The sequence below is a fragment of the Schistocerca nitens genome, chromosome 4, assembly GCF_023898315.1.
Source record: "Schistocerca nitens isolate TAMUIC-IGC-003100 chromosome 4, iqSchNite1.1, whole genome shotgun sequence".
NCBI classification, from domain to species: Eukaryota; Metazoa; Arthropoda; class Insecta; order Orthoptera; family Acrididae; genus Schistocerca; species Schistocerca nitens.
This window is the reverse complement of record NC_064617.1, coordinates 955,819,493-955,837,037: the sequence shown is the minus strand read 5'-3', so window position 1 is coordinate 955,837,037 and position 17,545 is coordinate 955,819,493. Positions and strand designations below refer to the sequence as shown.

The 17,545-nt window shown below is 42.8% G+C and overlaps 1 protein-coding gene across 2 annotated transcripts in view; it reads left to right on the top strand.

Annotated features, from left to right (window-relative positions):
* Nucleotides 1-17,188, top strand: part of LOC126253629 (TBC1 domain family member 12-like) — a 355,671-nt gene extending 338,483 nt beyond the window's left edge. For both annotated transcript variants that reach the window (XM_049955110.1, XM_049955109.1), the window contains exons 9-10: nt 6,390-6,575; nt 16,628-17,188. In XM_049955110.1, coding sequence (XP_049811067.1) covers nt 6,390-6,574 — 185 coding nt within the window. In that variant the 3' untranslated portion in view covers nt 6,575; nt 16,628-17,188. The remainder of the gene's footprint in view (nt 1-6,389; nt 6,576-16,627) is intronic.
* Nucleotides 17,189-17,545: the final 357 nt, after the last annotated feature.

Below are 17,545 nucleotides of genomic sequence, written 5' to 3'. Positions count from 1 at the left end.
TGTCCCGACACCTACGCGCTGCTACCAGTGTCAGCGTTTCAATCACACTTGACAGTCTTTTTCCAATGCGGCTAAATGTGTCACTTGTGGCAGGGATGCCCATGAGGGTGACTGTCCACCTCCGTCTCCTCGTTGTGTGAACTGTCAGGGTGACCATGCCGCTTCCTCCCGCGACTGTCCTGTCTATAAGGAAGAACGCTGTATCCAAGAAATTCGGGTCAAAGAGAAAGTGTCCACCTCGGCTGCTCGCAAGCTATTGGCTAGTAGGAAGCCCACGCTGCTCCCAGCGGGGAAATACAGTACTGTCCTCGCCTCTCCTCGGACTACCAGGGAGGTGGCAACCCAGACATGCGATCTGACCTTCAGCACCACGGTCGTCCGTTCGGCCAGTGCTAAGATCGCGCGGTCGACGTCTCCTCTTCGTCCCATCACCCCACAGACACCAGCCCCTTCATCAGGTTCTGCTAAGACGAAGACCCAGAAGTCTGATGCACGGGCCTTCAAGAAGGAACCGTCCCGTGCAGACTTCCTACGTACCTCGACCTCCCAGCCTTCGCCCGGTACTTCCACCAAACGTCCTTCCCAGAAGGCTCATAGGAAGCACAGTTCTCCTTCTCCGCCATGGCGCATTTCTTCTCCTGCGCCACCCAGCGGTTGCCGCCCCAGGCCGTCATCCGTTTCGCCTGGCCGCACCGCTGGTAGCCGAACATCTGGCCGTTCACAAGCGGAGGAAGCTCCCCCTCCCGGCCATCTTCCCAAGATGGCCAATGAACCTATAGACCCAATGGACGATGAATGTCCGCCTACTGATAGCGGCGGCAGTGCTCGCTTGAAGCTAGGCCCTCAGTGGCCTTCGAGGTGACCCCTTCTTTCATCTTCCTTTTCTTCTTCCGATGGCACTTATTCACTGGAATATTCGCAGCATTCGCTCTAACCGAGAGGACTTGAAGTTGTTGCTCCACTTGCACCGTCCGCTCATCATAGCCCTCCAGGAAACGAAGCTACGCCCATGCAATCAAATTGCCTTGGCACACTACACCTCTGTGCGTTTTGACCTACCCCCTGTGGTAGGTATCCCGGCTCATGGAGGGGTTATGTTGCTGGTCCGGGATGATATTTACTACGATCCCATCACGTTGCACACCGGCCTGCAGGCAGTTGCCATCCGCATTACTCTCCCCACTTTTACATTTTCCATTTGTACTGTTTACACTCCGTCATCTGCCGTTACCAGGGCAGACATGATGCAACTTATTGCTCAGCTACCTGCACCATTTTTGTTAACTGGCGACTTCAATGCCCACCATCCCCTTTGGGGCTCTCCAGCATCCTGCCCGAGGGGCTCCCTGTTAGCAGACCTTTTCAACCAGCTCAATCTTGTCTGCCTCAATACTGGCGCCCCTACTTTTCTTTCGGACACATCTCACACCTATTCCCATTTAGACCTCTCTATATGTACTACCCAACTTGCACGCCGGTTTGAGTGGTATGCACTTTCTGATACATATTCGAGCGACCACTTCCCGTGTGTTATCCATCTCCTGCAGCATACTCCCTCTCCGTGCTCATCTAGTTGAACCATCTCTTCTCTTCCAGGGCGACCTTTCAGGATCAAACCTTCACAAGCTGCGATCGTCAGGTCGCACACCTCACGGAAGTCATTCTCGCTGCTGCTGAATATTCCATCCCTCACCCTACTTCTTCTCCACGTCGTGTACCGGTCCCCTGGTGGACCGCAGCATGTAGAGACGCTTTACGTGCTTGTCGACGTGCTTTACGCACCTTTAAACACCACCCTACAGTGGCGAATTGTATCAATTATAAACGATTACGTGCACAGTGTCGTCGTATTATTAAAGAAAGCAAGAAAGCCAGCTGGGCTGCTTTCACAAGCACCTTTAACAGTTTTACTCCTTCTTCTGTTGTCTGGGGTAGCCTGCGCCGGCTATCTGGCACTAAGGCCCACTCACCAGTTTCTGGCTTGACGGTCGCGAATGATGTCCTTCTGGCCCCTGAGGATATCTCCAATGCCTTCGGCCGCTTTTTCGCCGAGGTTTCGAGCTCCGCTCATTACCACCCTGCCTTCCTCCCCCGCAAACAGGCAGAGGAGGCTAGGCCACCTAACTTCCGCTCCTCGAATCGTGAAAGTTATAATGCCCCATTCACCATGCGGGAACTCGAAAACGCACTTGGCCGATCACGGTCCTCCGCTCCAGGGCCTGATTCTATTCATATTCAGATGCTGAAGAACCTTTCTCCTGCGGGTAAAGGTTTTCTTCTTCGTACTTACAATCGCATCAGGATTGAGGGACATGTTCCCGCATGCTGGCGCAAGTCTATTGTCCCGATTCCTAAGCCGGGGAAGGACAAGCACTTACCTTCCAGTTATCGACCCATCTCGCTTACCAGCTGTGTCTGTAAAGTGATGGAGCGAATGGTTAACTCTAGATTGGTTTGGCTGCTCGAGTCTCGACGCCTACTTACCAATGTACAATGTGGATTTCGTAGGCGCCGCTCTGCTGTTGACCATCTGGTTACATTGTCGACCTTCATTATGAATAACTTCTTACGGAAGCGCCCGACCGCGGCTGTGTTCTTTGATTTGGAGAAGGCTTACGACACCTGTTGGAGGGCGGGCATTCTCCACACCATGCATACATGGGGCCTTCGCGGTCGCCTCCCTCTTTTTATTCGTTCCTTTTTAATGGATCGACAGTTCAGGGTACGTGTGGGTTCTGTCCTGTCAGACACCTTTCGCCAGGAGAATGGGGTGCCACAGGGCTCAGTTTTGAGCGTCGCTCTCTTCGCCATTGCGATCAATCCAATAATGGATTGCCTCCCAGCTGATGTATCAGGCTCCCTTTTCGTGGACGATTTTACCATCTATTGCAGCGCACAATGTACACGTGTCCTGGAGCGCTGTCTTCAGCGTTCTCTTGACCGTCTTTACTCCTGGAGTGTCGCCAATGGCTTCCGTTTTTCTGCCAAGAAGACGGTCTGTATTAACTTCTGGCACTACAAAGAGTTTCTCCCACCGTCCTTAAGACTCGGTCCCGTTGCTCTCCCAATCGTGGAGACAACAAAATTTTTAGGTCTTACATTTGACAGGAAACTTAGCTGGTCTCCACATGTCATATTTGGCTGCCCGTTGTACCCGTTCTTTAAATGTCCTCCGTGTTCTCAGTGGTATGTCGTGGGGAGTGGATCGAACCATCCTGCTTCGTCTATATCGGTCGATCGTCCGCTCCAAGCTGGATTATGGGAGCTTCGTATACTCCTCTGCACGGCCATCCATCTTACGCTGCCTCAACTCCATACAACATCGGAGTTTACGACTTGCGATCGGAGCGTTTTATACTAGTCCCGTAGAGAGTCTTCATGCTGACGCTGGCGAATTGCCACTCACCTACCGGCGCGATATACTGCTTTGTCGGTATGCCTGTCGGCTACTGTCAATGCCCGACCACCCGTCTTATCGTTCCTTTTTTGACGACTCTCTCGACCGTCAATACAGGTTGTATGTCTCTGCCCTGCTACCCCCTGGAGTTCGCTTTTGTCGCCTCCTTCAACACCTTAATTTTTCACTCCCTGCAACCTTTCGAGTGGGCGAGAGCCACACGCCACCTTGGCTCCAGGCTCAGGTCCGCGTTCACCTTGACCTCAGCTCGCTCCCAAAAGAGGTTACCCCCGGTTCGGTCTACCACTCCCGTTTTGTTGAACTTCGTTCGAAGTTCATCAATATGACCTTCATTTATACAGATGGCTCAAAGACCAATGACGGGGTCGGGTGTTCTTTTATTGTCGGGGCACAAAGTTTCAAATACCGGCTCCATGGCCATTGTTCGGTCTTCACAGCTGAGCTCTTTGCCCTCTACCAGGCTGTTCTTTACATCTGCCGCCACCGACATTCTGCTTATGTCATCTGCTCCGATTCCCTGAGCGCCATCCAGAGCCTCAGTGATCCGTATCTGGTTCACCCTTTCGTGCACCGGATCCAACGCTCTCTTCAGCAGCTGGTGGACGTCGGTTCTCCGGTTAGCTTTATGTGGGTCCCTGGCCATGTCGGTATCCCTGGGAACGAAGCTGCAGATGCCGCGGCCAAGGCTGCGGTCCTCCAGCCTCGGACAGCTTCTTGTTGTGTCCCTTCGTCAGATTGTAGCAGGGTAATTTGTCGGCGCATTTTATCGCTGTGGCATGCCGATTGGGCTGCACTTACAGACAACAAGCTTCGGGCCTTGAAACCTCTTCCCGCGGCTTGGACGTCCTCCTCCCGCCCTTCTCGGCGGGAGGAGGTCGTTTTGGCCCGGTTACGCATTGGACACTGCCGGTTCAGCCATCGCCATCTGCTGACGGCTGCGCCGGCGCCGTTCTGCCCATGTGGGCAATTGCTGACGGTCCGCCACATTTTAATGTCCTGTCCGGATTTTAACACACTGCGTCTAGATCTTAACCTGCCATGTACTCTAGATGCCATTTTAGCGGATGACCCACGAGCAGCTGCTCGCGTTCTTCGTTTTATCAATTTGACAAACCTCTCTAAGGACATTTGATGATGCTGTTTTTTAATCCTTTGCCTGTCAGTCTGTCTTTTATCGTGTTTTCCCTTTTAGTTGTTGTTTTAAACTTGTGCCTCGCGGTGCATTCTTAACGTAGTCAGGGCGCTAATGACCATTGAAGTTGTGCGCCCTAAAACCACAAAAAAAAAAAAAAAAAAAAAAAAAAAAAAAAAAAAAAAAAAAATCAGGGAGAATTAAATGAAAGGAAATTATTAAGTAATCTGTACTAACCTTTTGTAAATCAGTGTATGAAATGTGCCAACAGCATTTGTTAGTCATTTTTAAATATGTACTCCTACAAATATCATTTGATGTTGCTCCCACAATTTCATATAAGAGTGCAGTAAGTAAATTAACTTACCAGTGCATTACTTCAAAAGCTGAAAGTATAGAATTATTTTAATCGTTAAGTGAAATGATGCGGTAGTAAAATAATTGGATTTGTACTATGGAGAATTGTGATTTTTATCAGTTCCTTGATTGTCAAAGCGGTAGCGTTCTCGCTTCCCATGCCCGGGTTCCCAGGTTCGATTCCCGGCGGGGTCAGGGATTTTCTCTGCCTCGTGATGGCTGGGTGTTGTGTGCTGTCCTTAGGTTAGTTAGGTTTACGTAGTTCTAAGTTCTAGGGGACTGATGACCATAGATGTTAAGTCCCATAGTGCTCAGAGCCATTTGAACCATTTGATTGTCAAAAAGTTTCTATAGACAAACACCTAAATTTTTTTCATAGGCAAATAGAATAATATTTATCTAAAATACTTTCTGTATCTGAAGTGTAATGCTTAGAGAATTTCCATCTATCTCATGATACCAGATTTCCTGTGCCACATCCCCAATCTACAAAATCCCAGTGGTCAGTTCTTATGCAAGCCCTTTCATATGCATCCATGAAGATCAGCATATTTCAGTCGTTAGAGGCATGTACAATCCTGTCAGAGGCGGGGCTAGCTGTGAAAGCAGTCTTGCCATATACTAACTCGAGTGTAGCTTGGCAGAGTCTTTGACATGAGTATGTCCAACAATTAAATATGTACTGGAATGAATGGCCATTACCAAACTGTGGCCATCTGACCATCCAGTAGCTACTGCATAACACATGGCATTTGAATCGTTGCTCCCCTACCTGCTCCTAATACCACCTACTTTGCACTACGAGTGTGGAAATTGGTGCTGAAGATTCATTCTTAGATTCCACAGGCCTACTCTACCTTATTAGCCCACCTTCTTCTTCCTGCCCCTGAACTTCCCATTTACAAACTCTTCTCTGTATGGTCTCTCCCTGCAACTGTTCTATCTGATCCTCCCAGTCTACTCCTTGTGCACATAAGCCCCCTTGTTTATGCTACAGTAAGCTAACCAGTGCCATATTCCTATCCTATGCACTTTCTGCATCTCACAACCAGCCATCATCCACCCTTCCCTCCCTCTGTCTGCCTGTTGTAGTTTCTTAATATTCCACCAAGGACCTTCCATTACCATATTTTCTGTGGCATTGTTTTATTTGCAGCACCCACAGATTGGCTGGGCATTCATACTGATATTAATGCAGCAGCAGGAACCACTGTTTTTTTAAATGTGTACCGTCACTCATTCCACATGCCTGAAGGCTGTCCTTTATGAAATATGATAGTTTATAAATGAAGGAATCATTTTGAGGAGCAATTCAATGGCATAGAGGTGTTGCAGCTGTTAGTCAGGCACTTCCTGTAGTTTCAGTAATATGTGCAATACATAATTAATAAGTCTGTTTTCAAAATAAGAAAGCCTAAATTAATGATATTTTTGTACATATTTTGTACAGTTATATTGTATTTTCTTCTTTTCTGTGAACAGGTGTTCTTCATCTACATCAAGAAACATTATTGCAATTGGATTTTCTCCATGGAGCTCAATTTCTCACCAGATTACCAGAGGACATGTCAGCTGATAGGTTATTTCGATCAATAGAATCAATCCGCATGTCTGTTGGGAAACTACGTTTCTCGGAGGTGCTTGCCTCCCATATAGAACCTAGCTGAGGTAAGGATGCACAGACCACACTTTTTTCAACTTTTTGGTTCACTATATTCACCACTACTTGTTCAGTATATAATTATGTTATGTAAAGAAAAAGACACTTATTTTCATTCCTTTAAAGCCTTGAAATAACACACGCTGTTTTATGCAGTGTATTGTGTTCACGTGAACACTGTATACTTTTAGAATAGGAGATACAGTGAAGATACAAACAACAATTTTCATCATTATTGTGGTCTTCAGTTTGAAGACTGGTTTGATGCAGCTCTCCATGCTACTCTATGCTGTGCAAGCCTCTTAATCTCTGAATAACTACTGCAACATACATCTTTATGAATCTGCTTACTATATTCACCTTTCGGTCTCTCGCTTTGATTTTTACCCCCCACACTTCCCTCCAGTAGTAAATTGATGATCCCTTGATGTCTCGGAATGTGTCCTATCGACCGATCCCTACTTTTGGTCAAGTTGTACCACAAATTTCTTGTCTCCCCAATTCTGTTTAGTACTTCCTCATTAATTATGTGATCAACCCGTCTAATCCTCAGAATTCTTCTGTAGCACCACATTTCGAAAACTTGTATTCTCTTTTTATCTAAACTTTTTATTGTCCATGTTTCACTTTCATACATGGCTACACTCCAGATAAATACTTCCAGAAAAGACTTCCTAACACTTAACTACATTCAGTGTTGACAAATTTCTCTTCTTCAGAAATGCTCTTCCTGCCATAGCCAGTCTACATTTGACATCCTCTGTGCTTCAAGCATCGTCAGTTATTTTGGCTGCCCAAATAGCAAAAGTCATCTGCTGCTTTGTGTCTCATTTCCTAATCTAATTCCCTCACCCTCACCTAATATAATTTGACTACATTCCATTATCATTGTTTTGCTTATGTTCATCTTCTATCCTCCTTTCAAGACTGTCCATTCCATTCAACTGCTCTTCCAAGTTCTTTACTGTCTGCAGAATTACAATGTCATCAGCAAACCTCAAAGTTTCTTTTTCTTCTCCCTGAACTTAACTTCATGCCCCAAATTTTTCTTTGGTTTTCTTTACAGATTGTTCACTGTACACGTTGGTTAACATCGGGGATAGGCTACAACCCGGTCTCTCTCTCTCTTTTCAACCACTGCCTCCCTTTCATGCCCCTTGACTCTTGTAACTGCCATCTGATTTATGTACAAGTTGTAAACAGCCTTTCACTCCCTGCATTTTACCCCTGCTACCTTCAGAATTTCAAAGAGAGTAAACTAATCAGCTTTATCAAAAGCTTTCTCCAAATCTACAAATGCTATAAATGTAGGTTTGTCTTTCCTTAAACAGTATTCTAAGATAAGTTGTAGGACCAGTATTGCCTCGCGTTTTCCTACAATTCTCTGGAATCCAAACTGATCTTCCTTGAGGTTGGCTTCTACCAGCTTTCCCATTCTTCTGTAATGAATTCATGTTAGTATTTTGCAAACCATGACTTATTGAACTGATAGTTTGGTAATTTTTGCTCCTATACAAATTAAAAATGTTTACATTGCTCTCTTAACCGCTTGGCTGCGCTGTTACTGTGATGATAAGTTGTCGATGCAGAGCTATTGTTGCAGCTGCATAATTGCGTGCTCCTATAACTATTCCTGTGCTGGTAATTATTTCTGGACCTTGAGCCACTTGTAGTGCCGAGTGACCTTGGCACTGTGTTAAGAGTTTTTCAAATAAAATGACTGTTGTGACTGGAATTAGATAACTTTTCGAAGCTTTTCACAGTAGCAGTGTTTCTGTAAAAATAAAAATTATTATTTATTTGCTCTATTATTCTGAGGAAGGATTTTATTGGTGGAGCCAATGCATACACAGTTTCCTTGAATAAATTTATTAGAAATTAGGTACAATTCAAAGCATGGTAATGTACATAGCCCAACTTTGCACTCTTCACAATGCACACATTTACCTTCATACTTTTGATCCCATTGGTGTCTCTTTTGCTGCAACTCACTCAGCATTTTCATGTCAGCGCCTGCTGTGTTCTCACCGGATGGAAAATATTTTGGATAATGTCATCCCACCAATCATCTTAGGGCTGATGCCTGGCAAGGTTGTCCAACTTCCTGTGCTCAGAGGTTGAGTTGACATTGACACTGTACTTTCCTAGCAAACTTTCAATGAGATTAATTTCAAAGTCAAGTCTCCAAATTTTCCATCAAGTATGAGGTAGGAGTTTAGAGCTGCTATATCTGTGAAATGGCAACTGTTTCATATAACATTTTTAAAGACTTTCCCTTGTGGCTGAATAATTTGTCATGTACTGATCAATTAAATCAGTGCTACCCACTCTGTCATTGTATTTCCGTCTCTTCTTCTTTTTCACTATTTCTTCCTTCTCAATTTGGTGTAACTGGTCACTGTCAACACTGGAAAGCATGTACACATCTTTCTCATCTCGCGTTCGCATCACTATCAATATTCCTCTATAAAAGGTATTAGCAGTACCTCTCTCAAGTTTTGATCCTTCAAAGCTGTTGGCATTTCTTTCCTGTTAATCATAGCATTTCCAATGCATTGGTTTTAAAAAAAGAGGAAGTCGAACAGCTGAGGATTTCTATAAAACCTGTCAGTAAACATAGTATATCCCTTGTTAAATTATGTATGAGGTAAAGACAAAACCACTTAATATGCTAGAGGATATTCACTATGTTGGGGTTCAAATGTAGTGTCTTTCCCAGGGTAAATTATAAAGTTACATAAATACTCACTACTAGCTTCACATAAGCAAAATAATTTAATACCAAAGCAAGCATGCTTGATTTGTGTGTATAGCTTAATTCACACAGTTTAGCAGGAATGGGGAGTCCTTTGAATAATATTGTTTGCCATTAAAATGAACTTCACGAGAGGATTAAACTTGCATTTAAACATAACTTTCTGGAAAAATTACTGTTTCAAGGACTTTTTTCCTCAAATAATACATTTCAGAGTCTAGCTTTTGAATAATCCCTTGGAGGAATAACATTGCAAATAAAGAATACAAATTTTGCTTTCCCCGGCTATGCCATGGGAGGAATGCAGGGCTAAGCAGCAAGCAGAGAAATACTCCCTGCAACATTTGATTTGTGCTCACACCTCCCCAGTCATGGGTGCTGCTCACTCGTAACAAGCTGGGTGACACACCGATGACTGTCACTTCCTGATTCAGTACATCATTGTCCACCGTGACCTGCTCTTGCATTCTGATGATAAGCCATGGGGTGTACACTTTCTGTTGCCTATAGGGGGTCAAAGGACAATAGGGTTGCAACTGGTGCCTCCATCTTGGTCTTCGGGGGCAATTCATTGCCTGAAAATGTCAAGGTGATGGTATACTCATGCGATGTGAAATTGGTTGTCCCCCTCCCACCGTCCCTATGTGGTGATTCAAGCATTTGAAATTCAGGCACATGTCTTCGCTTTGTAATTCTAGCCCCATCTGTAGAGACTGTGGACGACAGCTCCATATGAACACCCTGTGTGCCCCTCCCCCCATCAGCGTCAACTGTGGAAAGCTCCATTTTCCCTGCACACCAGACTGCACTGTTTTCCAGAGAGAAGAAAATGCAAGAATATAAGACTATGGACAAACTGACTTCCGAAGAGGCGAAATAGTAGTAGGAGTGGTTGCACCCAGCATGTAGAACAGTGTCATATGCTCCAGCTGTGATGATGTCGCCCCTTTTGGTGATGGTACTCCTGCCCCCTTACATCTTCTACAGTGGGCTGCTCGACCATGCCTGCCCCCTGATGGTTGGGGGCTCGCCTCTTGCTGCTTCCCCCAACACCTATATCAGGATTGTTGGCTTCCCACCTACTAGGAACATTGATTCCCACCTCCCAACTGGATACAAATCATCATCTTCTTCTGGGGTCTCTTGCTAGGAAGGGGTCCCTCTGGACACTTCCTTCCAAGGCTTCTGCTGAAACACAACCGGACATCAGCCAGTGGCTGAAGGAGGCACAAGCTGCCAGTCACAGGGCTTTGCAGTCATCATCATTTCCTGAAACTGATTCAGAGAAGCCCTCACCAATCACCCAAAGCCCACTGCTCTGATACAGCCTCAGGGTTGGAGCACACCCACAACCAAATTATCAAGCCCCTTCAGTGGATTGTCAATGTCATTTCGTTTCATCTTTAACCACATTTGGAGTGAGAGCAAGTTGCCATCACAATGGCAAGAAAGCATCATCATCCCAGTACTGAAACCAGGTAAGCCCCTTCTAGAGACCGAAGGTTATTGCCCAATTTGCCTCACCAATGTTCTCTGTAAGTTCCTCGAATGCATGGTGAGCTGGTGGCTGTGTTGGCTCCTTGAGTCTTGGGGTCTTCTGGCTCCGTCCTGGGGTGGTTTTTGCCAGGGCGTTCCAGTACTGATAATGTTTTACCTGGAGTCTGCCATGTGAACAGCTTTTACCCAGTGTCAACATCTTACAGCCATCTTCTTTGACCTGCAAAAGGCATATGACACCACATGGCAACACCACGTGCTTACTACCGTACATGAGTGTGGTTCTGGGGTCCACTTTTGATTTTAATTCCAGAAAGTCTTGTCACACTGTACTTTCAAAGTTTGAGTTGGTGGTTCCCACAGTCCCCCCCCCCCCCCCCCCTTCCCCACATATCCAAGAGAATGGGGTCCCACAGAGATCTGTACTGAGTGTCCTTTCTTTCTAGTAGCTGTCAATGGTCTAGCAGCAGAGCTGTGAGGTCTTCAGTATCACCTTCCTTGTGTGCTGATGACTTTTGCCTCTACAATTGCTCCTCTAGTACGGGTGTCACTCACCGTTGACTGCAAGGCGCCATATGAAAGGCACAGTCATGGTCTCTCATCCACAGCTTTCGGTTTTCAGTTGCCAAGAGTTGCATCATGCACTTATGTCAATGTCATATCATTCACTCGCAACCAGAACAGTACTTCGACGACCAACTACTCAATGTGGTGGAGACTTAGTGCTTTTTAGAACTGGTCTTCAATGCTTGGTTGATGTGGTTTCCCCATCTTTACCAGCATAAGTGAAAGTGCTGGTTGTGCATTAATATGCTTTGCTGCTTAGTAGCACCAGTTGGGGTGCGATCAAACTACCCTTCTGCAGTTTTGTAGCCTGCGTCATGTAGGACAGCGCTTCTGCACATGGAGGCAGACTGGTAGGAAAGTGTGGAGGGGGTGAGGTCTGCTCACGCGTGGTGGCAGAGTGCGGACAAACAGAAGTTCGTGCTGCCAAACTGTGTTGCTGTGGACAACAATCGGGTTCATTTGCCTACGGTACATCGTATTTTACATTCATATCCATGAGGGAATAATACATTTTAAAACCAATTTCGATCACTCGTCTACATGAGAGAACTCTTACTTCATGTCTTGCGGTTGTGTCCACTGTTCCACAGCAATTGTCTGTGTGATCTTGGAAGGCAAGAACAGCTGATGCAGTTTTGTGAAGATGTCCAGTACAATTTTTCTCAAAACAACAATTGTCTAAGACAAAATCTTAGAAAATGTTCCATTAAGTTCTGGTGTGCAGCCGCAAGAATTCTTCTTCTTCTTCTTCTTCTTCTTCTTCTTCTTCTTCTTCTTCTTATATTTCGGCTGGATAACATTCTTGCGGCTCACTCTGAAGATGACTGAACGTTATACATCCGAAATATTAGAAGATGGATAATTCTTGCGGCTGCACACCCAAAACTTAATGGAACAGTCTTTGCGCCGCCAAAACCCGAAGATTCACATCTTCGAAAATGGTTGCAATAATTGCCATTTATTGCGATTTGGACTATATTATAAATAAAAATGTGATAACAACAAAATAAACTCCAACTGAAATCATTATATTTGAAAACTGCTTCTACTCAATATAATTTTTAAATGTGTATAATGTGCGTATGTGGGTGTGTTTCATTGAATTTCAATGTAAATCACTATGCATAAAAAAGAATTAATGGCAGCAAAGTTGGTGCAAAAGACTACTGTTAAAGTTGTCAGTATGTTGTTATATTTTTCAGTGTCAACAGGCATTAAGAGTTTAAATTAATTCGTTCGACATTACAGTGGGAGAACACATTTACAATCCATTGAATAACCAAACAGTTAACCATCTTCTGTGTATAACTCAACAGAATGCTGCCCAATAACGCCGAAAACTACTGATATATCAACAGGTAAACCTCACTTTCATTTTAAGGCATTTCCCTATTGAAAATGACAGTGGTTTACTTGTTGAAATATTGGAGTTATTGATGGATTTATCCGGCTGCATACTCAAGAGTAATTAGAGCATACAAAATGCTGGGAATAGCTTAACTACTCCTTGTGCAATGGGTTGACATTATAGTCTGAATACTTCATAGACTGTGTGTTCCCAATCAATAAAAGTTAGGGAGTTCTCAAGTGCTATGAATGCAATGGCTATGTTGGCAAAAACCTTTTTAAACCATCCAACTGTGTGACCACAATCACATGCAAGAAAGTCAAATTTGTACATTATGTGTGACTATTATAAATTAACAAGCTGCAGGAGTTCAGGACAAGCCTGGCTTATATTGTTCAGAATATTTTTGTTTTTCAGGCAGAGCACAATATCCCCTTTCCTGGTGCCTGTACTTGGTTTTTTTCTTTGTTTTAGCTGAGCAATAACTGGCATGGTAATTACAATGACTGACTTCGAAGAGAGGTATGGCAAGAATTGTGCACTGAACCATTTATTGAAAGTGACAGTATTCATTTCCGAATGGTAGTCACTACTGTTTTTCTTACACCTAAATAAAAGTTTACTCTCAGAAATCAAATCTGAAGAAAATCCAGCATGCAGAATAAGGAGAACCTTTTCATATGGGGACTTTAAAACTGTCAGTACCATCCCCTCATTTTCCAACAGGTATTCATGGAATGATTCTGATTCACCCATGTTGCATGAACATAATACACTGTAGAACTACCTGCTCCTCTTGTACTGTGCATCTTTATAAGGGTTTGTGCTGCTTCTATGTCACTTCTTTCATTTAAAACACATTTGAAACCAGCGTCTTTTAAAATTCTTTGCATTGAGAAAGTGCTATCTTTGAACCCAATTTGCTCAGGCATAATTGCAAAAAGTTTGCCCTTCTTACATACATTTCAAACTCAGAGTTTGGGGGGGGGGGGGGTGTGTTAGCAAAACACCTTGCAGGGAGGCTGAGAAAATTGTAGTCCTTCATGAAATCACTAAGATTGTCAAAGGCTTCTGTTTGTTGAGTCACTCGTCAACCACTCTGGTGTGACAATAGAGACAATGAAAAGAAAGCTGAAATTTTAAATCTTTTGTTCAAAAAAATCATTCACACAGGAGGATTGCAGAGAGATAACATCGTTTGACTGTCACATAGACTCCCTTATGAAAGACATAGAAATTGGTATCCCTGGCATTGAGAAGCAACTGAAACAGTTGAAAACAAATAAGTTGGCAGATACGAATGGAACTACAGTTTGGTTTTACAGTGTGTACCTTTTGGCTTCGATCTTTTACTTGGATTGCATTTATTGCAATTCTCATGTCCAGCAAAAATCCCCAAATGACTGAAAAAAGTGCTAGTGACTCCCACATATAAGATGGGTGAAAGAACAGATCCACAAAATTACCATCCAATATTATTAATGTTGATTTACTGTAGAATTCTTCTGGAAGTTCAAATATTATAAATTTCCTCAAGGGAGAAAAGCTTCTGTTCACAAATCAGCTTGGATTTAGAAAGCATTGCTCATGTGAAACTCAAATTGATCTTTTCTCTCACAGTATTATGTGAACCATAGATGAAGGACAAAAATTAGATCGTATGGTCCTCGATTTCTGGAAAGCATTCGGGTTCACGGATATGCAATTGGCTCAGACTTTTTAAGTAATAGAAACCCAGTATGTTGTCCTAGATGGTCAGTCTTCATTAGAAACAAGGATAATGGTAGAAATGCCCCGGGGAAGTGTGATAGGATGGCTGGCCTTTGTTCTCTAAGTACATAAATAACCTGACAGATAGGGTAAACAGCAATCTGACTGTTTGCTGATGACACTGCAGAGAATGGGGAAACATATCATTGGACGACTGGAGGAGGATACAGAATGATCTAGGTAGAATTTGTAGTTCGTGCGGTGAATGGCAGCTTGGTCTGAGTGTAGCAAACATCATTTAATGTAGATGGGCACAGAAAATAATCTTGTAATGTTCAAATACAGTATTAATGATGTGGTGCTAGACACAGTCTCATCGATTAGATATCTAGGTGATAGACTGCGAAGTGATATGAAACTGAATGACCACATTGAGATCGGTAGTAGGGAAGGTGAATGGTCAACTTCAGTTTATTGGGAGAATTGTAGGAAAATGTAGCTCATCTGTGAAGGAGACTCTTTGTAGAAAGTTGTGTGACCCATTCTTGAATACTGCTAGTGTGTTTGGAATCTCCACAAAGTCAGATTATAGGAAGAAATTAAAGCATTTCAGATGCAGACTGCTATGTTTTGCTGGCGTGTTTCATCAATATGCAAGTGTTAAGGAAAGGCTCTGTGAACAAAATGGGAATATGCTCTAGGAACTTAAATAGGAATCTCTGGAGAGAATATGATGATCTTTTTGCACAACGTGATTGAAATAGCTTAGAGAACAGGCATTTGTGATTGGCCACTGAAAGATTCTACTGCCATTATGTAAATTTCACTTAACTACCATGAAGACAAGAGAAGAGAAATTAGGACCTGCATACGGTGGCATATAGACAGACGTTTTTTCCTCACTCCTTTATCAAATAGAACAGGAGGGGAATGACTAACAGTAGCACAAGGTATTCTCTACCATGCCCCATATAGTCACTGCGGAGTATGTATTAGACCTAATTTGTGGACAGTATGCATGTATATTGAAGTGTCCCAGGTCAGCTTGGGTTTCATTGTGGTTTATTATACTTCACCTCGTGCACCAAACACCTAAGTAAGTTGCCACCTGAACATTAATTTTATATACAATGGATGTTGTTTACTGAATATTTGGTCACCATTAAGTTTTATTAATCAGGGTCCAGCTAGACTGTGGCCTGAGTCCGTGTGCCTTCTTCCTCCAACTTGGCTCAGGCTTTGCCTTTGTACAGGCTCCCAGATAAAGCTGTTGAAAATTAACTTCTCATTCACTCCACCACATAAATAAGAAGTGAGATGCAGTTCATCTTCTTATATTATCTTCAAAATTAAAACTCGATACATGATAAGTGAGGACAGCTACCAACTCGTAACTACCTCTCGGTACTACGTAAATAATAGAGTTGATACGAAACTTGATAATTAAAAATAACAATACCTTTATGACCTTTGACATTTTGCATTCTTGGATTTGATGGAGGTCTTTCTTCCACACTGCCCACTCCATGGAACTTGTATCTCTGCCTCAGCAGGTAGGGTTGAGTGTCAGCTACGCAATTCTATACACTTCCATATGTTTCCATATAGTCACTCTGGTATCAACATCTACAATTTAAAATACCTGCCAACAGTGGGGTGCTCACCACTTATCGACTACAGTCATGAACATTTTTTCTCTGAACTATGTATTTAAGGATGTGATACATCTCATTCAAGGAATGGGATGTATCACTACAATATTGACAGCCGACTATGCCTAGAAGGTGAATTTGTTTTCTTTAAATAATTACAATTTTGGAAATCAGTGAGTTGTAGCTAAGCTTCAGAGTGTCAAAATTGTGTAAAGTATAGCTGACATATTTTCTTTTGATTGGGAGAAGTTACAACTAATTTAAAGTGTTACTCCATTTTGATCCATTAGCTTAGCTCACAAAATTAGAAAGTTCAGCAAGTAACTTCTTAACAAACAGTGTTGAATAATTTACTTCATTTCACAGTCTAAATTCATAACTTATTTGATCTAGAGAGAGGAATGATTTGCACATTGTGTTATGTTAGTTAGTTTTGATGTAGCAGATAATAATATTCACTCATTACCATTATGTAACTGCTGTGTATCAGTGTAGTTTGGCATTCTATGCAATTTATTTATTTATTCTCAGATACACCAAGATGGGCATATCAAAAAGTCAAAGTGGCAGCTGTGGAAATAATGTTTCTTCAAGCATTGGAAGTTTGTGAAACCTGTGTTCTGACCCACAGTTAGATCTGGATGCTAGTGGTAATAATATGTCGCCTCTTTTATATAAAATATATATATGTATAAATTGTATTTTCACTCCTGAAACATGCCCCTTCTAAGTGCTCCCTATTCTGTTACCTTGTCTTTCACTTCTGCCCATCCCGCGTGTTTTTCATTTTTTTCTCTGAAAACCAGGTAAAACAGAAGACAGTTCATATGTGAACTTCTGTATGTGTACTTCTTGTATCTTCTATGCATTTGTATGAGTGGTGCTTGATATTTTGTGGTCTGTGCAGTGATAATTTGCTGACAGATCTTATGAAATTTGTAGATCATACATTGTTTGTTTCAATTTTTCCCACCTTGATGTACAAAACTAGGTCTGTTATACTTAATTCATTAAAATTTGGGACAACTTGAGCAGTGATACTTGCAAATAACTTCATTTGCCATCCATTAAGAAATAAATGGGAAATTATTATTAAACCCAAGTGTGTTTATTTGGGAGAAGAATAATGTTTTAAATAGTTGTAGAACCACAACAGTGTGTAAAATATGTTTATATTATTACAAGATGTCCTTACTGTTAGTAACCCAAAGAGAAAAATATCTTCAGGGGGCTGTTGCATTTTATTGAATATAGACCAATGTCAACTTTTGTTGAATAACTGGATTGTGTTAATAACAGGTGGTCTTAAAGTTGTTAGTCCTCACAGTCGTATATGAAGTCATCTGGGAAAACAATAGTGATGGGCTTCTTTATGTTAGTGTTTTACAGTGCAAAAGGCATCAATTACACGTATTGATTTGCAATTTGGGATATAAAGACCACTACGTT